Below are 25,292 nucleotides of genomic sequence, written 5' to 3' on the forward strand. Positions count from 1 at the left end.
AGTTCAAAAACAAGTTTTGATTTTTTAAAATTTATTTATTTAACCAGGTACGTTGAGAACAAATTCCCATTTTCAACTAAAAAAAATGACTTCACCGACTCTCAGAATTGGTCCCAAGGAGATTCAATTAACAGATTTTGCTGGAATTACTATTCACTATGTTTAACAAGTTGCAGGTGTAATATACCAATTGATTTAAAGTAAGATTAACACACAAATCTTCTATTCAATGTTTATTTACAGGGGGAAAAAACAGGAAACTGCTGCTATAATCCACAATGCAGATTCCGGCATAATGTGATGTTTATAGAGAATATAACAGGTATATCATCAAAACATTTATACATAGAAGTAAATGTATTTACAGGGTAGTTCTTACATGTAAAAAGAATTAAAAACAATGAAATTACTTTTTTCATTTTCACTTTTTTCTGAAGGGAACGTGTCAACATCTTTTTTAAGAGGAACTTTCAGCCTGGTTAAGACAGAAAACGTACATAAATATTTTCCCACTGTGCTCGTCTGAGCCACACCGTTCACAAAGCTGCACCAGAAACATTTCCTATGAGATCCTTAACAATTTTCTGCTCATGATTTAACTCATGGTTGAAAATCAGCAGAGTGCAGAATAGAAAGTCAGTCTGGGATGCTGCAAACTATCAGTCAATACTGAACGAAAGGCAATACTTTAATCTACGCACGCTCAAGAATTTTATGTAAACAATTGAACATTTTAATAAAGAAAGTTTGCTTCAGCTGATGGAAGATCACAAATTAAAAAAAAAAACATCACACAATGGCCAAACTACTAATTAAAACCAGGTTTAAAACTGATGTTAGAGTAAAACCTAATTCAGACCATTAAAAAAAAAGAAAATCTAAATTAAAAATAGATTTTTCTGCAAAGGTTCGCAAACTGCTAAAGCAATCCCCCAAACCAACTGTGTTATTTTTTTAATGCATGGCAAGAGGATGACTACATGCACAAGCTTAACAGAAAAGCTTTTTCTCAAAATAAAACCATCTTAAAGATCTATTTCAGTTAAGTCATTAAAATAAAAGCAATTGAAAAATTGAAATTTCCATTGGTAAAAAGAAAGAAAAAGCGCACAATTATCTCGTTTCATAAAAGATGTTAACCTATGTGCTGCAAAGACTACATCAGCACTTAAGAAACACAGAATTAGCCTAAAACATTCAAGTCTAATGGCAAACAGACGGTATCCTGGAATCAGCAGGGATGCATTTAATGGGTTTTTTTATTATTAAAAAGACATGTGGTGAAAAACCTTTTAACCATATTTTAAATGATTGTTCTTGTTGGTAAACCAAAAGTCCAGAACAGCCAGAGCAGGACAAAAACAATTAATATTGTCATCGTACTTTGAAAACAACGTTCAGATCTTTAGAGAATCATCTGCTTTCTTCTGCTGACGTTAGCGACGGATAATTTAAGGTGTTTTTTCTCCAGTCACTGGATCCAGCAAACCGTCTGAGACGGACAGCTGCTCCTTGACGTGCAGGCTCTCTGTGTGACCCTCAAATTCCTCAGAGGGAATCAGAAGCACATCTGATGAAGACGGCGAAGCGGCCTCCGAAGACGGCTGTTTTAATTCAACGCCTTCCTCCGATCTGGGATTTGGCGAGTCGTTTTCCTGCTCGTCTGCTGGTAGTTTCTGCTCCAACTCAGGCCGGTCGGCATCATCAAGTGTCTCACTTGGAGATATGTCGTTATCAGATGGTTTCCAGTCCGTTTCTTCTGGCTCTAAAGCCGTTGTCGTTGACAAGAGGGTCACCGTCTCTTTGTCATCTGCTGACTGCTGGATATGCCTGTGTCAAATTAAATAGAAAAGGATATTAAAATTCACATTTTTGTTCTTCCATTTGGGTCTGTACTACTAAAAACAACCCAAGCCCTTAAAACAAACAAGACAAAAGAAAACATCTAGTCATTTTTAGCAGTAATGTTTTTTTTATTGTCTGGAAAAATTCTAAAGTCACATTCAAGGGCACTGCACTGTTACCTAGCAACCCCAGCCAAACCTAGACGGTTACCTAGCAACCCAAACGGAACTAAAGCACATTTGGCCAGTTGGTTTTTACTCAGTGGTTTGGCTGCTGGAAAAAACAAATGTACTTTGCTGCTGACTTAGGCTGCGTTCACACTGCAGCCTGAAGTGACCCAATTCCAATTTTTGTTTTTTAGACGTAATGCGACCTGTGTCTGATCTTTTTATTTGACGTAATGCGACCCGTGCCTGATCTTTTTATTTGACGTAATGCGACCCGTGCCTGATCTTTTTATTTGACGTAATGCGACCCGTGTCTGATCTTTTTATTTGACGTAATGCGACCCGTGCCTGATCTTTTTATTTGACGTAATGCGACCCGTGTCTGATCTTTTTATTTGACGTAATGCGACTCGTGTCTGATCTTTTTATTTGACGTAATGCGACCTGTGTCTGATCTTTTTATTTGACGTAATGCGACCTGTGTCTGATCTTTTTATTTGACGTAATGCGACCCGTGTCTGATCTTTTTATTTGACGTAATGCGACCTGTGTCTGATCTTTTTATTTGACGTAATGCGTCCCTGATCTTTTTATTTGACGTAATGCGACCCTGATCTTTTTATTTGACGTAATGCAACCTGTGTCTGATCTTTTTATCGCAGTCTGAACAACACAGTTCGGATTTTTTCCGAATGCGACCCAGGCCACTTGAATATCCGATGTGTATCCAATTCAATCTGCAGGTCGCATTCATCCGACCTGAACGATATTGATACTCAACGTCACTATTCTACGTCCTGTTACATGCAAGCAGGAAGAAAAACAACATCCATGCGGGACTACTATAAGGATTATGTTGTTAATATGCTGGCTCTGGTCGGACAACAACTTCAAATGTGTAAGCTATGCTCCGTTAGCATCCATGTTTACTTCCGCAAACACTGAGCACTACTACTTCTTTTTATAGGGGTTGGTAAAACACTGAGCGCACACTCTATATGTGACGTTATTGGGCCCTCTACTGCGCATGCAGGACACTTTCAGGTTGTTTGCAGTTCACACTGGAGAACATATACAGGTCGCACTTATTTGGAAGTGTGAATGGCCACGGCAAAAAAACAAAACTGATTTGACAAAAAAAATTGGAACTGAGTCACTTTGGGCGGCAGTGTGAACGTAGCCCAAGTATTCAGAAACCACTTGCTGCTTTCTTGTTGGTTGTGTGGAAGGCTCTACTTATACTTCTCGAAGATGTATATTTGTATAATTGCACATCTGTTTGCAGTGTGAATAAAGTGAGAGTTGGGGGCTGTGTCCAGCAGCAGCTTATTTATTTTGATTTAAAGTGACAAGAGACCTTAAAACAACTCATTTTGAAAGGAGCTCAAAATAGGCAGACTAAAATCTTATTATCCAAGAATGATTTTGTGCAAAAGATGTGATGAACATGTTATAATTTGATTACTGATTCAGACCACTAATGTTTGGCTGTGTTTATCTACTAAATGAAGCAACTTCCTTACTTTTTCTTAAATTTGTAAATTAAAAACTGCTAATGGCTGCTTATGTAGGCCACCAGTAAGTCCCTTTAAATAGAACAGCAGTTCTTTAGTTTCAGATTTAATGCCAGTAAGAGTTTCTACTCACACTTTGTCCTGGTCTTTGTCTTCAGGTCTGATGTCTGTTTAGTTAAACCGAGAAAGAAACACTTCTTTCTTTATTCACAATTATAAGAAAGCTTGTATCAGGCCTCAGAATTAAAAAATACAAACCTTTTTCCTGAATGACTCTACATGTGTGATGCGGCTGGTCAGTTAAATGCTTGGACATTAGGTCTCCGCCGGACGCATCAACAAGCAGATCGCAGTTGAGACAGATGAGGGTTAATCTGAACAAAAGCAAGAAATCTTCCGTCACTTTCCGCCTCAGATCTTTTGCCTTTAGAGATAAGAAAAAGCTTTTTTACTTTATTCCAGGTGAAGTCTTCCTGCGATCCATTTTTAAAATCCTCTGTTTGCTGATGGTGCTATGAAATCTAATAAAAGGGGGTGAAGAGGCAAAGTTAGATTGCTTGTGATAGTCACGATAAGGGAAAGTGGCTAATAGCAAAAAACAACGACTTGTTACTCACTTTATCATGTGATTCCCGAAAGACACTTTACATCCTGTTCGGTACGTGCATGCGCCGCAGTTTGAGAGCATTGGAAAATGTGAAAAGAAGTCGTCGACCTCGCTGTTGCACTCGATGCATGTGTAGCAACCGTCACCGGCACTGAAAACGCAGCACAAAGAATATCAGGGAGAAAGGCAGTCATTTTTTTTAAGATTATGTTCAGGTTTGAAGTCAGCAAAGTTAAATCTTAGCCAAAATATCTAAATATAAACACCATTTTATAATGGTAAACCTACAACAACTAATTAATTTTGTCCATCAAGAAAACGTGGAATCAAATCAAATTTTATTTGTATAGCACATTTCAGCAGCAAGGCATTTCAAAGTGCTTTACATTATATCAAACACAGAAACACAATGCAACATAGAATCAACAATCAAAACACGACATTAAGTCAGGTTCCATCAATAAATTTGTAATTGATTACGTTTCAAATACAATTCTAAACAGGTTGCTTTTTAGTCGAGTTTGCACCCATAGAAGGTTTACCTGTTACACTCCTACTGTGTTATATGGAACAAAATACCTATTGCTATTTTTATTCCCACTCACGCTCACAATCACACAGTTTAAAACGATGTAAACAGCATTTTAATGGGCTTCCGGCACAAGGCTCCGTACACTTCTTTCACGGAATTTCGAGCAGGTTCTCCACCGTCCCTCACGGATTTTTTGTGCAATTCTATGGTACCTGTTAGTGTCTAGAATTTACAGGGTTTCCGTTATGTGCAATGACCCTCAGTCATTCGCTGTTTTTCTTCCGGCACCAGGAATGTGGAACTTCATGTTTCTACTTCATTCTCAGAGTGTTGGTGTGAGTGTCTTCTTTAAGGTCAGCTCTTTAACCACTATATAAAATACTATATAAGCTTTTCAGTTTCCTGCTCTGTCTTGTGTGTTTCAGCTGAAGCTGTCTGTGAATTTTAGAGAACCGTGCAGTGAATCCTTAACGAACCTGAGATTCTTGAGTGCCAGGTTGTGCTTGGAAGGTCGACGTTCTTGCTTTCTGCTATAAGTAGACTTGGCCTTTCCCATCCTCGGGTCTTTTATTTTAGACCTGGATAGGTTTACTGGAGCCTTGACTTTGAAGTTCGGGAAACCCGTCGGCTCTGGAGTCACAGTAACCGCTGATCGATTGGAGCCGTGTGGCATTATCGGTCCCTTTCCTGTCAGTGAGGCCCGAATTGTAACCTGCAGCAACAACAGAACATGGATTCAGCCAGTTGAACTAAAATAAAATGTTCGAATTAATATCGTTGACCGGTTCAGACCTTTGTACCCGGAGGAAGACCCTCCAACGCTTTAGGCTTCCTAAAAGTCTTGTGGACGTGAGTCCGGTGCTCCGCTTTTTCCTTGTAGGTGAGGAAATGTAGTCTGCATTTTCCACATCGATGGATCCCTTTTTTCTGAAATATAACAATGTTTATTTGTAAAACATTTCCATTTTTAGACAACCCTGAAGGTTACTGCAGTAGAAGAGTCTGAAAGAGAGGAAGCTTCACGTCACATCTAATTTAACCTCCAAGAGACATTTTAGGAAGCTTTAGAAAGTTTTTCAACTCACATCTTTACCTCTACCAAACATTTGTTCCCCTTATTGTTTCAATATAATTAATTTAGGGCCAGGACTTTAACTGGTTAATTTAAAAAATTTTATTTCAAAGATTTAAATGCGTTAAAAATGTAAATCACTTTTTCTTTTCTTTTTTTTAGATATAGAAGTCCTGAGCAGGAACCTTTGTATTGTGTCTCTGGTACAGCTTTAAATATGTCGCACAAGCGACATCTGGAAACAAAGGTCATGGACGACAAAGCCGCTTCTCTTGTCCCATTTTGGGGTTCATTTTTGAATAATAATTGAAAAAAAGACATCTGATTATGGGACGTTTAAAAAGACATTACAATGTTAAGCTATTCAGGCCTAAAATATCATAAGAATATGAGCCATCCCCAACGCTTATAGTCCACATTTCTAAATAAGTATGTTTTCAAAGAAGTTAAGCAATAAATGTCTTTGTTGTTGAGCTCATATGTCTATTTATTCAATAATTTAGCAGCAAAAACAGTTTTTGAATTAAAAAATGTTGCTTATTTTGTCAATATATGGTTTTCATTTAAAGTGCAATTTATTAAATACATATCCTGTGATTAAGTCAATTAAAAATTTTAAATCAAGTCCCACCACTATTATGTTTTGGCTGCTAATTTCTATTAGTGTCATACCTGATGCTTCATGTAGTGCTGCATGTATATGTGACTCGTTCTCAGCACTTTGAGGCAGAACGGACAGAGCAGGTCTTTTGTATTCTCGTGGACACTCCGGAAATGTGCCTCCAAGTCTGAGAAGAAGGAAGACCTGTAATCGCAAACCTGTGGAGTCAGTTGAACACAATGTTAGCATCTGGTTTCCACTTTTCACGAAACATTAGGTAAGCAATAGCTGAACAATAATGACAAGCAGTAGACCTGGCAGACATAAGGCATTTCACCGGGTTTGTGGTTGGCCTTCATGTGCTCCAGGAGCACCTGCTCCGACTCAAACGCCAGCTCACATATCTTGCAGTTGGCTGCAAAGTGAACACCAACAAAAGTAATCAACGCCCTAAGATTAAATCAAAAGGTTTGGGGGGGGGGGGGGGGGAGAGATGTTTGGATCATGTTTTTTTACTCGAAGATTCAATTGGGCTGTGAGCGCTCTCGATGTGGCACTGCAGCTGGAAGGGAGTCATGTACTGCCTGTAGCAGTGGTGGCAGGTCGTGTGGCTTTCCCAGCTCTCACTGTTCTGCTTCTCCAGCTCCAGGTGGTGCTTCATGTGGTTCATGAACCTGCACAGGAAGACAGACACGCCCTGAGTTTTACTTCCATAATTTTAGTTAATATGTTTTATTTTGTATTATGCATATTTTTTGTTATTGTGACATTTATTTTGAAAGGTTTCAGTAGGAAGTGGAATCCAGCATGTTCGCTGGGAGACCAGAAAAAAGATGCACGACATATGGAAACTTTAGCAAGTGGCTGTAGAAAAGCTATTTAAGTTTAAAGAATTTATTGAATAACCTCTTTTCTACTTTGAAAGAAGGGTCAGCCAGCGAGGTATGTTTATATGTCTTATAACATTTTTATGTCATTATTGTACTCATCTCATTTAAGTTTATGTTGTATTTTAGTTTGACGTTGGTGTTGGTGTCAGTGGGAACGGAAGTGGAGCTGTAACAAGAACAACCATAAAGATTTGCATTAAAGCTGACTTCATACCATCTGTTAAACAAACTCTTTATTGCTGTCAAGAAGAGGTGGAAGTGATAAGAGTCTCGAGAAGATATAGTTCTTAAAATACAGAGATGTATTTTACACATTGAGGTAAAAAGAAGCTTAAAGGTGACCTGTTATGCTTCTGGAACAAGTTAGGATAAGTATATACAAAACATGTTCATTACATTGTTTTTACACAAAATTGTTCTTAGATACTGAGAATTTAGTCTGATTAGATCTGCCTAAAAACAATTATGGAACTGCCCATCTTTGAAAAGCAGAAGTGGAGCCTCCTGCACAGCCAACAAGAATGCAACACCGGGGTTTCTGAACAGTAAGCCAACAAAAAAAACACTTGTCTTTTCCAGTAGCCATTATACATCGCATACAGCGATAAAACCAGCGGACTAAACATGATAGAGTGCCACTTGGGCTGCTAGGTGACGGGCTGGGCTTTGCTGGGGTTACTAGGTAACGGTGCAGTGCAGAATGTGACTTAACAAGAAGTTTTTGAAACGGCTATATTTCCAGACACCAAAAAATATAAAGTTATTGAAGAAAAAATGGTTGGGTGTCGTTTTTTTTTTTAAGCGCTCGCTCAATAGGTTCCCTTTAAACATTTGATTTAAAAATAAAATTGAAGACAACTTCAAAGAACCAATGAACAAATATGTTGTGCTAAACACATCAAGTTCATTAAAACGCAAAAAAATTCGGTTTTCATTACATTTTTTGGTATATTAGCTTCTCAAAGAAAATAAACGTCATTAAGATGTGGAAAGATAATTAATTATTCATGACTTGTGTACATTAGTCCCGATCCTTGGGGGTTTTAAGATAAATGAAGAAAGCTCCCCACAACTCACTTTCTAAGTATGTATAATGGGCGTTATAATATCAGCAATTATATGGGAATGTTTTTGTTCTTCCTAATGATGTAGTGCTCCACGGCTGCTTTCAGCACCTCCGCAGCTACCTGCCTCCGCTGCCCTGACAAGGCGCAGCCCATTTTTCAGCCTGAACATACTGCAGCCTCAGCTCCCCAAACAGAAATTTTCTTGTGGATGAACTATGACCCCCGACTGTGAAGAGTGCTGTACCAGTACAAATGTGCTTCCCCATTAAAAGCAGCTTACAGAAGCTTTTTTTTGCAATGTTCTGAAGCAAAGTTATTTAATCAAACGGGTAGTTTTTACGCCAAGTAAACTAGAAGTCATTTTTCATTTTTAGGCCCAGGAGGGAAAACGGTGTGATGCAGTCATCTATCTGAGAGGAAAGTTAGGGCAGACAAGGATGTGCACTGTTCCGGCGTTTGCGCAAGACAGATATATTTCCAAAGAACTCCTTAAAGTCCTCAGGTGCTGTTTGAGAACAAGCTCATCACAGTGTGATGGAGATTTCACAAACCACTCACTGATGGAAAAGGTTTGGCTCAAAAATGTTATTTGAACAAGACAAAAAAGCAATATGCTGTGATTCCAAGCACAGACAAGATACTAAAATGAATAAAAACAGATTTATCCGCACAAAGTTCACCTATAAAAATTTACCTTTCACCTACGAGCTTCTCCCTCCATTTCAGCTGGATTATATAATTAATCTAAAAAAAAAAAACAAAAAAAAACTTTCACCCTTAAAGAGTCTTAGTTACTAAAAATAATGACTGTTTTTCTAACTTTGCCTACAGTTGGGCAGTTTTGCTTCTCTAACCCACATTAAGGACACTGTTGATATGTTGCCATAGTAACAACAAAATCGACTTGCGATTGGCTGATCAGTGCCACATGATGACCCCTATTCCAGAAACATGCAAGAAACCACATTCTCAAGAGAAACTTTTGTTCATTAAAGGAATAAGTCACAACAGGAAAACTAAAAAAAATAAATAAATCACATTGTTACAAGGCATTCAAATTATTTATATGAATTATTTCCTATGCTGACTATTTTTGAGTAAAGCTCAGTAGGACCATTTTAAGTTTTTATGTGGGCTTAAATCTCCAATGAGTTTTTTAAATTATTAGATTGCTTTTTTTGACCCCTAAACGTTTTCATTTAATAATTAAAAAGCCACAAAATCTTATAGCTTTTATTCTCTTCCTGATAACTTTAACATCTGTAATCCATTTTTACCGATATATTGAAAAAACTGTTTTTTATTGATTCTTCTTCTCTAAATGGTATGTAGTCATTTTCTTAAACGTTAATAATTAATTATATCCAACCATAAGAAATGGTTAGACATTAACTGACATTATTATGGATTTTTCTCTACAACCTTTAGTAAAGGGTTAGATATTCCATGCTGATTGGTTTACTAAAATAATAACCTAAAAACTAAAACACAAAACATATCTTCTTGTTTTGAAGTTAATTACTGAGCTGGAATTATTTATGGCACATATTTGATCTCTGGATATAAATTAAATTACACCCACTTAGGCCTGTCACGATAAACGATAAATCGATTAATCATACGATAAATTAAAACTATCGACGTCATTTTAATTATCGGCATTATCGTCTCTCCCGGCCTTTTTCTCTTTCTGTTAATGACACTGAATGAAAAAAGGCTCAACTCCGGTGCTCTCCACTGACTCCTCCCTTTCTCATTTCCTCAGTGTAAAGCCCAGCGCACACTACACGATCTTAGAGCTGTCGGCCGATTGTCGGCCCATTTTCAAAACCTGACAGATCACACATGAGCCGACAGAAATCCTAGGTATAACGGTTCGATCGGGTTCGTTCCTGCCGTGTGGTGTCCAACAATGGGCACAAAATAATGGCTACAAGTTCAGTGAACTAATTTTAAAACCAGGCATTAATCAATGCTTTACTACAATCTACCTCCAATGCATGTGGCTAGTGTCAGCTAAAGTCCTGACTGAATAAAATCATTATAACCTATTTACGTCACGTTAACGAAGAACAGCTGAAAAGTTACCGGGTTTATCAACTGTGGTAGCAATTTCGCTCCAACTCCTCCTCTTGTCATTTCTATATTCTTTGCATGTTGAATAAACATTAATGTTGTTTCCACATATCATCTCAGATGTCCGCTGGACTTCGGGTTGCGCCGTTTCAGCTGTTTGGGATTCCCCGACGTAATTTCCCCTCAGAAAACACGGAGGAGAATCCGCGCTTTCTGATTGGCTGCCTGTCACATTCAACAGGCTGCGTTAAAGCTCCCAGTCTGGGAAAAACCCTGATTTGGATCAGAGGACGATCTACCGTAACACACCACACAATCTTAGAAAGACCAACGTTTTAAGATTGTTGTAAAGGGAAAAATAAGAGCAAAAAACCTGTAGTGTGAACTATTGCATCAGGTAGTCGATGTGCCCATCTTCTCTATTTAAATCTAATTATTACTGAAGGGCAACATAATATACAGACTTCATAATCTGCACTCTTTTGGTTGAATGCAGTATTTATTTCCACTTTTACTTTATGTTGTTTAGGTTTTTTTTTCCAGTGCGTTTTTTGTTAATGGAGACCATTTTATTTTCGTTTTTGGTTGTTTTGTTTATTTTGTTTATCAGCTCCAGTGTTTAGTGTTCTTTTGAAAATAAAGTGTATCTATCTTTGGCAAGAAATCACATGCATTATTATGTCATTTACATTAAATCAGTGTAAAAAGGTCTTCAAACAATATTATCGTTTATCGCAATAATTTTTGAGACAATTAATCGCTCAGCAAAATTTGCTATCGTGACAGGCCTACACCCACTTATAAAACACCAAACTTACCTAATGTTGTTCTTGAGAACTTTCAAACAGCTTTGGCACTTGAAGGTTGTGTTGGTCTTCTGTGCCTCCTGTTTTTCTGCATCTCCTTCAAAGTTTCCATAGTAGAAATCTGCGACTAGCATGATGAGTTTGTTAGCGTTGGTGATGCTCGGAGCTGACGGAGCTGCACCTCCTGCAGTCGCACAACAACGCTGAAATATAAAGACAAACTTTAGCTCCACAGCGCAGATTTGTTGTACCGCAGGGTAGTAAGGGGCATATAGTAAGGGTGCACCGATTTATTGGCCAGCCAATTTATTTGTGTCAATTTCCTTAAGGGAGATCGGTGATCGGCCGATTTGAAGCCGATCTTATCCACCGATGGTATCAAACTCGGCAAAGGTCTAAAAATCAACCACTGTGCTTCTCTTTTCTCCTGTGAGAGGTTTTACTGACAAACCTGCTGACCAGGTCATTTCTGCACATTTACAGTTAACAATAGTCACCCCACTGTTGCCAATTCAGCAACTTTCTTAATATATTAAGTAACATTTCAGACAAAAAACTGGTATCGGCCAAAATCGGAATCGGTGAGTTAGGCTTTTTAAAAGATCGGTAATCGGCCAGAAAACTGTACATAGACTTAAAAACAAACAGAAATTTTACCCCTTTTTCTTCAAGATTGAATCTTGCATGATTTCACAACAGTTTACTCACCACCATATGAAAGTTCACAGCCTCCTCTGAGGGAAAGTCTTCATGACATTTGGAACAGGTTCTCTTTAAAACGCCATTTTCCACTTGGATCGTTACTTTTGCACAAAAAAGTGAGAAATATTACAAATGACAATTTGCACTATTTTAACAATGAAAAGATATAAAATATATGCTCATTTTGAGGTGAAAACCTACCAGAGTCAATTTTGACTCTTTTTACTACTCTGTCAACCTCCGATGCCATCAATCCCCGCTTGACTGAGCTCTGATCTGAATGAGGTCAAACAAAAACATTTGTGGTCTAAATCACTTCCAGCTGATGCTAAAGTAAAGTTTGTACAGCACATAAAGTCAAATACCACTCAAGTCCTTCCCAGTAACGTTTTGAAGGGACGGCATGTTGGAGCTTTGGGGCTGCAGCTGATTAGACTGAGCTGAATACGCGGCAGGGCTCTGGACATTCGCCAAAGTCACCACGTTGTTTCTGATCTGCTGAACCTGAGGCCGGTGGACCACACCAGGCAAACCCATGGCTGAAGAGACCTGCTGAAAAACCTGCTGCCGAGGGGCTGAGAAACGGAAGCAAAAAATATTAGCTGTAACCTGTTGATTTCAAACCGGCTAATAAGCACAGCTAACCAGGATTTACCTGGAACAATTGTAAATGATGTTCCAGGGGGATACTGGGTTCCAAGAGTGGCAATAAGGTCACTGCTGTTTGCTAATTGTGGAGAAGTGACAATAAATCCCTTAAAGAAGAAAAGAAAATCAACATGAAATATCATTTTTTTATTCCTATTGATTATTACTCCTTATAAATCTAATTGAAAATACCTGATTATTAACTATAACAGGTTGAGGAGCCACTGTTGTCAGGGAGGGGGATACGGTTTTCACTGTAGTCACAGGTACATTCAGTGGCAGCACTATAGGTGAGGGGCCTGCAGGGGCCTGGAGTGGAGTAACTTTCTTCTGTTGTGCTCCTGCACTGGTCCTCTGAGGAGGAGCGGGGCTGGGCTTACTGTCCTTCTGGTTACCAGCTGTAAGAAAATACAAAGAGGTGATCGCATGTTGCTGCAGGAGGTAAGCTGTAACTCCAACTTTCACCAAAAACATATTCATATTTAATTTCAGAGCTGCTATACAGGTGCATCTCAATGAATTGGAATATTGTCAAAAGCTAATTTGTTTAGGCAATTCAATTCAAAAGCTAAAATATTACTAATTTTAAATAAAACTGAACATTTAGTTTCTAAAAAAAATAAATAAATACAAACTATTTTTAATGCAGAAATGTTTTGCTTTTTCCCCAGTTAAAGCCTGCACTATCATGTCAGGCAGAATGTCAACAAAGGTAAGCTACAGAAAAAAATCAACTGCAAAGACTCTGCCAGTCCTGAGTACTGCATCAGAGCATATTAATGAATAAACTCACTGAACTCGTCTTGCCTTTGCATACAAGAGTATCTACGGACTGTTGTCAAGAGGAAGATGAGAGACAACAGAACCAACAATCCAGATGGGCTGAAGGCCAGTATTAGTCACAGTCTAATCTCCTCCATGCCATGCCACATTGATGCAATAATTCATGAAAAAGCAACCAAACATCGAGTCTTTATAATGTGCAGGACATGAATGTACTTTTTAATAAGCTAGCATTTCAGTATTACAAACCTTTTCACACATTTATTGACGTTATATAATATTAAAATGTACTGTGAAACTGGATTTTGGGCTTTCATTATCTACAAGCCAAAGTCATCAAAAATAACAGAAATAAACACTTAAAATGTGTAATAACTCTGTGATACGAGTTTCAGTTTTCTTAATTACTTTTAAACAAAATTTAGGATATTTCAATTTACTGATAAATGTTGAGCATATAGAGAATACACTTTTACATACAGAGAACTCCAACGAAGATGGGTTCATCGTCGTCGTCATCATCGATGAGATGAACTTGAGGAACTTGTTTCTGCCACGGTTCCAGCTCCTCCTCTACACACTCCATGAACAGCTCAGACATGGTGGATCTGAAACAGACATAAAAAAAACAACAAAATTCTCATTTATATACTTCATTTGGGCTCAACTGCTTCTCTAAAAACAGCCTAAGCGCTTAAAAAAAAAAAAATACCCAGTCGTTTTTTGGCAACAAGTTAATGCGTTTTGGTGTCTGAAGAAGAAGCCGTTTCAAAAACCTCCCAACTGTTAAATCAGAATCAACTGACACTGCACTGTTACTTAGCAACCCCAGCCCGTTACCCAGCAACGCCAGCCAAACCCCAGTCCCTCGCCTAGCAACCCAAGTGGAATTCGAGCATGTTCGATCTGCTGGTCTTACTGCTGTATGAGCTGCAAAATGGCAGCTGAAACCCTTCCCCCCAAAAACCTAAGTGTTTTGTTTGTTGACTCAGAAAAGGTGTTTGTTCAAAGACGGTTGGATTATTGCACATTTGTTCACAGTCATTTTCACATTTCAAAATTTTTTTATCTAAGGTGAGAAGAGGTCCTAAAACAGGCAGCTCATTCCAAAAGAAGTTGTTTTAAAAATAGGCAGAACTGAGCAGACTAAACTCTCATTATGTCATAACGAGGAATAAATGTGCTGAAAATGTTTCGACTCCATAGACCTAAGCTGTTCAAAGAAGCATAATCGGTCACTTTTACACATTAACACTTACATCTTCCCCTAGTTCAAGAGTCATGTGAGCAATCTATATAGAGACAAACATGTAGTAAAACTGCATTTTTTTTTTATGTTTGGAAGTGAAATCTATTGACTTTAGTTATCACAACTGAACTTTTGTCATTTAGAAATGAAATGTGTAAAAAACAAACATCTGGAAATATCCAACATCTTTCACACTCAACTTTTTCCTTTTTCCATATTTTTCCAGACCTTGACGATGATGGAAGAAACCCGATTGTCAGGTCCAATCAAACACAACATTACATTCCCAGGTCTGATTCCTGATTTCAGAGCAGAATGGAGCAAACAGCAGAAATAAAAATGTATATTTCTGGAATTTTCATAAGGTTTTAAACAAATGGTAGCCATATTGGATTTGAAACCCGGGTTGTTTGAGAGCCCTGACTTTTCAAGTAAGAATTCCAACTTCAGCATGGAAACAAAATCCACCATAAAGCCTTAATTAAAGAAGGTTGTTTAACTGCCTTCATAAAGGCAGAAAGCTGCCTTTACCTGACTGCAGGTTTGTTCTGGTTAAAATGGAGTCTGTCTTTTGGATTGTTGCCACATGCTTGCTCAGAAAGAGAGATTGCTTTTAACTCAAATTGATGCAATCATCTGTCAAGTCGCCATATGCTTGCTCAAGTGGATTTGCTGAAGAAGTCGATGCAATTGGTGGGGCTTCTTAACTGAGTAACTTTTTGCCACTTGGCATTATAATCTGAAGTTAACAGTATAGTAATATAATTACAGTTAAACTTGATTTTATGGAATTTCAATATCTCTTTACAATTAGATTGACGTCATAATATTCTGTATAACATGGATTAGTTCCTTTTCTCCTATAAAAGGATTTCCCAAAATGAGGGAAATCGGCACCGATAAATCAGCGCATCCCTCATTCTTTTGGATGATTTTTGTTGTGAACTGACACCACAGGAATAAATTTAAACAACTTGAATCAAAGTCAACAGTATTCATTATCAATTCATCATCAACTCAGGAAGGCCAGCTGTGTTGTAGGATGACCCCTCCACATAATGCACTGTTTGATAATGTCACCCACCCCAAACATTATTCTGTTACAGATCTGAAAAGCTCCTGAAGACAAACTACTGCATCCTAGGTGCACATATGAGCGTTACAGGAGATCCTTCCTCCAAGTAGCACTTTCACTGTTGATGTTTGCACTTCTTATAAACAAGCTGCTGTTGTTTCTTATGCACATTTTTAAATAACCCCGCTCGTCTTGGCTTAGCATACTAGAGTATCTATGGACTGTTGTCAAGAGGAAGACATAGCTGTTCATTTTTGTGTAAATCTACATGCTTCGACTTGGCTGAATACACCTGACTATCCCCAATGAGGGGCAGTAAAATTGATTTATATTAAATTCGTTAAAGCACTACCCAGATAAAACCTGTCTATAAAGGTTTTTCTTTCTTTTAACAGTAATTTATTAATTATAAGCTGATGAATATCGACCAGTCAGAGGGCTAATAAACACAAAGCATTGCAATTTGACTGTAGGAAATCAATGTTGAGTAAAAAAAACAATCCCTCACCCCCTTAAGAATTAACAAAAACGTAGCTTGTTGTAACAACCTAGCTACTACTAACATCTTTTAATCCAAATAAGAGTCCGAGCAGCAGACATTATAAGCTACAGTCTGGCTCCTCTAGCCCTTTCTGCAGACAAGCTAATGCTAATGTTGGGCTTTTGCAGAGCTTTTGTTCTCCACGTTGATGCGTCTGCTTTCAGCTTCAGCACAAAGGCAGACATTAAAACCCTTTTACATTTCAAAATCTTCTCTACAACCCGGCTTCGCGCCACGTCGTAACAGCTGTTGATTATCGACACCAGCTAATGTTGCTCCATAACAGCAGCATTGGCTAGCTAGCATTAGCAGGGGGGATCTGGCACAAAGACCTGCTGAAGAGGATTTGTTTGTCAGCTCACCTTTTTTACTCCCACTTTCTGGGTTCAGGAGACGAAACTTTCTACATGCGGTCTACAGTTTAGTAAGAGTCCAAAAAGCGGTGAGTTTGGCTTTTTTTTTTTTTTTTTTTTTTTTTTTTTTTTTACCGCTGTACATCACACAGAGGAGAGGGGCGGTCTGGTGCTGGTCGGTTAGCTAGTCCCAGGCAGCGGAAATGCTCGGGGAGTCTGGACCAATCACATCCCCGGGAACAGACTGCTTCCCAGTCCCTCTGGCGGGGTTTTAATTTGCTCCATACGACTTTAAATACTTCCAGAGCCCGTGTTATGTACCCCTTTAGCCTGTTTGGTCTTAATATTTCTCATTTAGCTTCAACAAAGTGAGAATATAAAATCCAAGAAGCCTCCAATTCAATCTGACAACGTGTTTGCTAACAATTACACTCCGATTTTATTACTGTATGCATCAGACCCGATGGCACCAGTATTTTAAAGCCTTTTAAACGCTGGGTCCCTGCCGAGCCCGGACGCAGTATGTTTTCACGAGAGAATGGCGTAAACATTTTGTAAATTAATATAAACATAAAATGCTGCTGTAGGATACTCGTGAGCAGAGTTAGGCAGTAACTAGTTACATTTACTTGAGTGGCTTCTTGTAAAAAAAAAAAACAATTGGTGGGTCGCAGACACGTGACCCGGATGTCGCGCGAAATTCAGATGGTTTTTCAGGAAGTGGATTTCTCCGGTTCAAAACAGAGCAAAGTGGATCGCAGCGAGTGCGCTAATGCCCTAAATGGGCTGGCACAGACGAGGCATCGCGAACAAATACGCGTATATTTAGGATATGATCCATATTATCTCGGTAAAAAAAAGATTTGTCGTGTAATCTTGAGGATTTACCCGGCGTCGAAACGATCCCCGTAACTATCTGCTGCTGCAGACCTCATATTATTCAACGAGCCAGATGAAAGCTTTCAACAGCCTGGAAGGATAGGATTATTTAGTTTCAGTTTAAAGAAGCATTAAATGGCCGTCTGCTTGTTTCTGCCCTCGTGATTAGTGAGTTTTGAAGTAGTTAGTCTATGATAACAGGGTGCAGGGAGGTTTCCGTGCCTTAGCTCTTTCCTCCGCTGTTTTGAAGCTTCTGTTTGCGGCCTCTTGTTAATTCTTTGGTATCCCAGGTGAACAGTGGGGGCCCAGTCTTGGGAATCTACATCACCTGCTGCGCTCGGACAACCTGAAAAGTAATAAAGTAAGACGTGAAATGCCAATGTGAGCCCTAAGCTAGCTGCTAACAACATTAGCACTCAAACACTTTCTGGTCTCAACCAGGCTAGGGCGTAAAAATAACGCATCTTACCTTACGTATGAATGCTTGTCTTTCTAAATAACTGTCCAATAAAATATCTGAAAACACAATTCAAACGACGCGGACCTCACCTGTTAGAAAGTGGTCGCTGCAAACTCTGGCATGTATACTTTGCGCAGCTCTTGCGTTTAGTCGTAGATTGTTGATCCACGCTTCTCGTCTTTTTTCAGTAAGTTCTTTAAAATTAACTCCTTTGTGACCAACTACTTTCGGAACACGAAAATAACGTTTGTCCTTCTCTCTGTTTGATCGGTTGAAACAACCGTACACGACACACACTCCAGGCATGTTGAAGCTGGATTAACAGAAGTCAATTGGCTGCATCGACTCCCTGACCCCCATGTGCGTTGCGTGACGTCGGTACTACGTCATCTTCAACCCTGCAACACTTTAAGGACTTTTTTAACTAGACTGTACTTTTTTTACTTTTACTTGAAGTATCGCTACTTTCACTTGAGCAAAATTCCTGGATCCTCTACACACTTTGAGTAACTTCAGTGAATGAAGAACAAGTTTGTTTTAAACAAAAAAACCCACCAGATATTCACTCCTGTGTTTTTGTTAAAGTTTCAGAAGTTTCATATTAAGAAATTAAAATTAAATCTGTTTTTCTTTTGCTTGACTTTATTTTGTAATTATGTGAATTATTTTCATTTTGATCTTTAAAGAAAATATTTTCACATAACTGTATGTTTTATGTTGGATGAAATTGATCTGAAAAAACTTTGTTGATTTTACTGTTACTGCAGTAAATATATGTTGAAGAGGCACCGCCACCTCTACTAGTGAGTCACCTGCCTTTGCTTTCCAGGGCACATAAAACAAAAAAGGTACAAATATCTAACTTCTTTTTTTTTGTTACAGTTAAAGTAGAAGATTAAGAAAAACTAAAACAAAAAGTAACATATTTTTAAATTTACTCTTTATATTTATTCATCTTCTCTAATAAAGGTGTTCTGCTGTTTGGTTACACAAATGTTTCATTTCTCTTTAATGCATAAAATCCATCCTCCTGTCTATTGTAACAGAAAGTTGACTCTTCCTTTCCACCACTGTGTAAACATTAGGAGCTGTAGTTATGTAAATATGAATAATTTATAATAGTGCTTTAGGGGCTTATTACATTAATTTAATAGCTCTTTAGTTTGCATTTCTTCTTACTACAATCTGGGGCTATTAACGCAACAAAAATCATGAAAACGTTTAAAAAGAGAAAGTATTTATTTAAGATAAAAATAAATTTGGTCATCAGAGGCCTTTTGGAAATACACTTTTTGTTTAAAAAATAAAATTCATATATTTGAAATGTTTCTTTCTGAGAATTTTATGGTATCTTATGTCTAAAATAGTTAGATTTAATAACACCAACAACACATTTTAACAGAGGATTGTTTATAATGGCCACAGGAAAACTGCTGACTTGACAAAAAAAAAAAAAGGCACCGACACCCTCCACCAAGAGGGTAAGCCAGAAAACATTATTGCCTCTGACTGTATACAGTGTGTTATGTCCAACTGTGTTAATGGAAAGTTGAGTGGAAGGAAAAAAGTGTGATTAAAAAAAGATGCATTGGAAATATTTATCCACAACCTTACGGGACAGTGAAGCAATGTCCACTAAGGAGTTTTAGGCAGATTCACAAGATTTAAACCTGAGTCACCACACACAGAAATATACAGAACATGGGTATGTTTCAAAACACTCCTTGTTTTAAGATACTGTTGAAACAGAGAAAGTGCCAGAAGCTTCTTACATGTTATAAGAAGCCGGGACTGCTCAGTGATCCAAATTCCTTTTATAGAAATAAAAGTAAATGCTGTATTTTATTTAATTTTAAATACAAGTTGTATTTCACTGAGTCTGGAGGAATGAAGAGAAAATAAGAATAATTATAGTCATTATTGTTAGTATTAGTATTATGTTGTTGTTGTTGATAACAACAACGATTAAAATCTGTATATACAGTACCTGTGTACAATGTGGAAAAGATACATTTCATAATAAATATATAAAATGAAGAAGTTGTGTGGACATAAAAAGACTTCATGAACTTCCAATGATATATGAGTGAAGAAAAACCAAGTCCATCCTTGTTAATCCATGCAATAATTACAGAGTACAGCTGGGCGTATTATAATTACATAGTACCAATGAAAAGATGGAAAGTAATCCATTCCTTTAGAGGGCTTACAACCGGCTGTATGTCACTTAATATGCAGAGAACGAGCCTCAAAATGCTCTCTTTTTTATTTTTTAATTGAAAATGTGTGATCTGATACTTTTAACTAAGACATTTAAGGATAAGAGTCTTTATTCCATGATTTATGCTAAAGTACTAATACTGAGTCAACATCTGGTACATTGTAGAAACTAGAGCATCTGAATCTTAATGTATAGACTGTAAAAAGTCTGGAAAAGCTCAGCATGTGCAGTTTTAATTTTAACTATTCATTTTGCATTAGTTTGCATTTTGCGAGGAAAGGAAAGATGCTGTTTCAGAGGGAGAGTGGACGTATTTTGACCAGGTTCCAAGAATCTCAAGAAGCAAATCAGCTCTGAAGAGTCAACTTTGGTTTATTAGGTGACACCAGAACTAATGCAGGGTAATTGTAAGTGTACAGAACAATATAAAGTATTTTAAATTTCATGTTTTGTGCTTACAGATGACAGAAAATACAATGCAGTGCAGTGTTTTCAGTATTTCCTGGGTAAGTAAAACAAATAATGCTTACAAAATAATTATAAAAGTATATTCTAACTCTGAAAATGTTCAATATTGCACCATGAAGATTAGTGTGGAGTGATAAAATACAAAATATATAACTCTAAATGTGGGTTAACTTTCTGATAGAGTAGCTGCTGGAGAAGGTTGACAGATCTGTCCAACAGGTGGCAGTCTGGAATTAGTAATCCACAGCAAAGGACCCTCACACACTTTCATTTAAAAACAAGGATAAAGCTTTAAATCTGTGTGTTTTGGTGTTTTTTGTTTATTTTTTAATCTTGACTCTGTAAATCAGCCTTTTTGTTCTTCAAAAGCTGCTGGCATTTAGTACAGTACATTATGCTCAAATTCATGCAAAAAAGTGTTCTTCTGTTCTGAGAAATGATAAAGAAAAAACAATTGAATGCTTTGTCATTATGTTGCAAACAAAAAGTTCTTATGTATAAAAAAGTGTTTTGAATGTATATATGATAAAAGTCACATGATTATTTAAGATTTCACAGTTTTATGGGGAAATGTTAACTATTTAAAGTCAGATACAAATGATTTTATTGTAATGTTTTAATAAACCATTTTTTAAACAATATCTAGTTTTATCACTCTTTCTTAATATTCTTTTTCACATTTTTTGCATCACAATGATACACAAGACTTTATTTTTACAGAGCTAATGTAAGATACAGTTCACCACTTTCACTGGATACAGTAGATTTCTGAGGAATAGATGCAGTAAAGGCATTAGAAAGATTTGTGTCAGAAATAACGTGTTTGGCGGTGCAGGGTAAGATAAAGTCAGGGCATTTCAGGAAACATTTAAGAAGGATTTTTTTTTTTGTTATTTCCAGAAACAGAGATCAGTAACAAAAAAACAAACTAAACCAAATCAATGTCTGATGTGGATAAGTTTCGTCTTCACCTTGGAAATTCCCACACATACAAATGTTGAGAATGTCTTGGGGGGGGGGGGGGGGGGGGGGAAAGTTGTTCATGGCAATTAAAATACTATGAAGAAATGGAGAAGAGCTCAATTTATAAAGACCCCCCCAAAAATAATGATGAGAGAAGAAATGTTGTGTGATTTGATGGATTTCAAAAATGTATGGCTCAAGTCAACTTAAGTTCTTTCAGTTCACACACGAAAAACATCTTCTCTCGTATTGTAGGGTTATTGTAGGGTCCATTGTGTTAAAGAAAAAATAGACATTTTTCTCCCACATTAGGTAATTTGTTGAGGACGGATCCAAATGTGTTGGTGGTTCTGGCATTAGCACTGATAAAGGTGTGGAAAGAACAGGCCTCTGTTAGTGAAACATCTGGATCTGATTGGAGAGGAAGCCTCTGGTGATGAACCAACACCCAGAGACAACAAGGAAAAATGAACGATTACAAATAATATTTATTTTACCTAACCACTACTAACCACTTGTCTTGTTGAAGCAGTGGCCTAATGATATTTTCTTATGTACAAAAAATGGACTAATGACAGTTCAAAAAGGATGATGATGATGATGATGATGATGATGATGATGATGATGATGATGATGATGATCAGACAAACCTGGATCCCACCCAACCGATCGATTTCCCTCCTCTCTGTATTGAAGCAACATCACTGCTTGCCTGCAATCCAAAACAAGAACATAAAGCTCAACAAAGTATGAACATTTATCATCATTTAAAGTAAAACACTTTAAAGATTAAGTTCATTATGACACAAGCAGAATTCAGCTTAAAGCTTCCCTCAGAAAATTCCCCAAACACCAGATTTGCATTACAAACCTGCATGGGGCACATTCAGAAAACTGTAAAACAGCTGAAACACTGACTTCCTTTAAATCTCGACTAAAATCCCACCTGTTTAGGATTGTATTTGAAACGTAATCAGTTACAAATTTATTGACGGAACTTGACTTAATGTCGTGTTTTGATTTTTGGTTCTATCTTGCATTGTGTTTCTGTGTTTGTAATGATGTAAAGCACTTTGAAATGCCTTGCTGCTGAAATGTGCTATACAAATAAAATTTGATTGATTTTGATTGAATCAGTAGGTTTCACAACTACCCACAGTTTGGACCACTGATTATTTGAAACCTAAAACCAGAACAGAACTGCAAAAGGTTTAATGAATACGTTGCTGGAATTTACAATGCAGGGTAGAAAAAAACAAATACTTGAACCTTTATGATTTTTAAAAAAAAAATCCAACAGTCTAGTTTCAAACTCACAAATTCACACATCAGCTGATTTGATATGCTAAAACATGCTTTCTTGCAAATTTTGGTAGCGATGCTACTGGCAGGACCTGGAAGCACATACAACTCTGGAAGAAATTAAGAGACTGCTGCAAAATGATCAGTTTCTCTGATTTTACTCTCTATAGGTAAATGTCTGAGTAAAATGAACATTGTTCTTTTATTCTGTGAACTACTGACAAATTGTCTCTGAAATTCAAATCGAAACTTTAGTATTTATTTGCAGAAAATGAGAAATGTTCAAAATAACAAAAAGAAGCAGTGCTTTCAGACCTCAAATAAAGCAAAGAAAACAAGTTCATATTCATTTAGAAACAACAATATTAATGTTTTAACTCAGGAAGAGTTCAGAAATCAATATTTGGTGGAAAAACCAGGAGGTTTTCAATGGGTTCAGTGCAGTGGGCTCTTAATGTTTTCCACAGCTGCGTATCTAATTATTTTTTCACTAACACATTAAAAGCAGAGTAAAGAACAAAATCCAAAGTTATTTTTTTATCCTCCAAAAAGTAGGTAGTATAATCTACAAATGAACATTATTTAACCCTAAGATAAACAACAGAAAATACAGATTAAAGATACAATATTACAAGTACTCCAAAAAGTAAACTTTAAATGTATGACTTATCATCATAAAGATAAACTGTGATGCCCCAAGATGTAGGGTTCATACATTCAAGACATAAATTACATCTGAGATTCATTAGACAGCGACCAGGTAGGCAGCAGTTGTATTCCTCTCTTTAGTCTGCTCTTCGGTAGACGGATAATAAATAGAGAGCTTTAAAGAAGAAAATGATTACATAAACCCACTTCTGGGTTCAAATAGATCCTATGTAGAATAACAATAAAGCAAACTAAACCTATCCATATCTGTATTTGCAAATTGGCATTAAGTTAAAGAGAAACTGACATGGATCAGTAAACACAAGCATAACTTCTAGTTTAAATAAAATGCAGCATAAGTGCTAAGAAGCAACCAATATGGCTCAAGGTGTCAAATAAATTTAATTAAAAAAAATATATAAAAAAAGACATACTTGAGAATCGTAAACTCTGAAATGGACCACTGCAGGTATTTTTCATGTAAACATGATCAACAACCAGCTGAAATAATGTCCAAAAATCATCAAGTTGTGGGTTGTAATATGATAAACATACCGTGAATGAAGCAGAGGAAGGCATATTTAGTTTAGCTTCATATTTAACTATTTTTGTGTTTTACTTGTGTCTGCTTAATCATTTCCATCTGTTATTGTTGCATCTTTATAAAAAAAAGAAGCATATTTAGCTGTGCTTCCCTACATGATGACAGCGCAAAAGCTCTACTGTGGTTGTGGACCTTTTTAAAAGACGTCCTTTGAACATGTTTACAGTTTGTGGTAATCTGTTTAGTATGCACACCCCTCTTCATACTGTATATAGAGGGTTACTTTGCTGTGTAAGCAGTTGCTCCCAATGCTGGAACAGCAACTTTTCAAGAACAATTTTCCTCTACTGAGTCATTTTTCTTGCTAGTGGTGGGAACAGCAAGTCTTTTTAGTTCCTTATGAAATCCCAGGATATTTGTTTGTGTACTTGTGGTTTTTGATTGCCAAAAAAATAACAGCAATGCAGACCTGAGACAGGTGAAAGTTGCACATTATGGGTTAAATTGTTGTAGTTTATTAATACAGCCATAAGAAGGCAGGGGTTTGGTTAGTTCAAACATTGTTCCACCACGGAAATGCAGGGATATTGTGGAAATATGTGGAAAAGACGAGTTCTTACGTTAAAATCAGGTGATCCTTTTATCTGGTTTAAAGGAGACAGACTTTTGCTTCCTTTCTGTAGAAGATTATGTTTTCACTGGTAGTTTTATATACAGCTGTGGAAAAAATGAAGAGCCCACTGCACTGAACCCCATTGAAAACTTCCTGGTTATTCCACCAATTACTGATTTCTGAACTCTTCCTGAGTTAAAACATAAGTATTGTTGTTTCTACATGAATGTAAACTTGTTTTCCTTGCATTATTTGAGGTCTGAAAGCACTGCAGCTTTTTCGTTATTTTTTGCTAAGAAATACCAAATTTTTGCTTGTAATTTCAGAGACATGTTGTCAGTGGTTCATAGAATACAAGAACAATGTTAATTTTACTCAAACATTTACTTATAAAGAGTAAAATCTGAGAAACTGATCATTTTGCAGCAGTCTTTTAATTTTTTCAAGAACTGGACATATACTTTTAGTCTTTTTAACATGAATCAGTTTTTTGAATGTGTTCAAAATGGTTCACTGCCCAGGGCGTCATTCTGTCTAGGGGTGACACAAGCACTTAAAATATCCATCAGTTGTGTTCAGACGTATTTTCTATTGGTTTTTATAATTCCCACTCAAACAGAATTTTGGGATTATGATTAAATGTTGCACATAACTCAGCTAGCTAAT

At 37.1% G+C, this 25,292-nt stretch overlaps 1 protein-coding gene and 2 long non-coding RNA genes across 3 annotated transcripts; 1 reads left to right on the forward strand and 2 right to left on the reverse strand.

The window, feature by feature from the left end:
- Positions 1 to 218: 218 nt before the first annotated feature.
- znf280d (zinc finger protein 280D) lies at positions 219 to 16,700 on the reverse strand. Its single transcript, XM_032560735.1, has 18 exons — positions 16,538 to 16,700; positions 13,791 to 13,918; positions 12,720 to 12,925; positions 12,535 to 12,634; positions 12,245 to 12,454; positions 12,081 to 12,155; positions 11,886 to 11,980; positions 11,190 to 11,380; positions 6,855 to 7,012; positions 6,653 to 6,753; positions 6,410 to 6,556; positions 5,458 to 5,592; positions 5,142 to 5,377; positions 4,144 to 4,284; positions 3,979 to 4,047; positions 3,785 to 3,900; positions 3,660 to 3,693; positions 219 to 1,830 (listed from the first exon to the last, which is right to left on the reverse strand). Exons 2-18 carry the CDS (start codon positions 13,909 to 13,911, stop codon positions 1,452 to 1,454), a joined length of 2,514 nt encoding a protein of 837 aa, XP_032416626.1. The 5' UTR covers positions 13,912 to 13,918; positions 16,538 to 16,700; the 3' UTR covers positions 219 to 1,451.
- LOC116718609 (uncharacterized) lies at positions 2,308 to 3,653 on the reverse strand. Its single transcript, XR_004338959.1, has 2 exons — positions 2,651 to 3,653; positions 2,308 to 2,558 (listed from the first exon to the last, which is right to left on the reverse strand). It is a non-coding gene; the product is annotated as an uncharacterized LOC116718609 (long non-coding RNA).
- A 153-nt stretch (positions 16,701 to 16,853) lies between the features above and the next one.
- On the forward strand, positions 16,854 to 18,754 carry LOC116718610 (uncharacterized). Its single transcript, XR_004338960.1, has 2 exons — positions 16,854 to 17,568; positions 18,635 to 18,754. It is a non-coding gene; the product is annotated as an uncharacterized LOC116718610 (long non-coding RNA).
- Positions 18,755 to 25,292: the final 6,538 nt, after the last annotated feature.

The sequence above is a fragment of the Xiphophorus hellerii genome, chromosome 4 (genome assembly GCF_003331165.1).
Source record: "Xiphophorus hellerii strain 12219 chromosome 4, Xiphophorus_hellerii-4.1, whole genome shotgun sequence".
In the NCBI taxonomy this organism is placed as follows: Eukaryota; Metazoa; Chordata; class Actinopteri; order Cyprinodontiformes; family Poeciliidae; genus Xiphophorus; species Xiphophorus hellerii.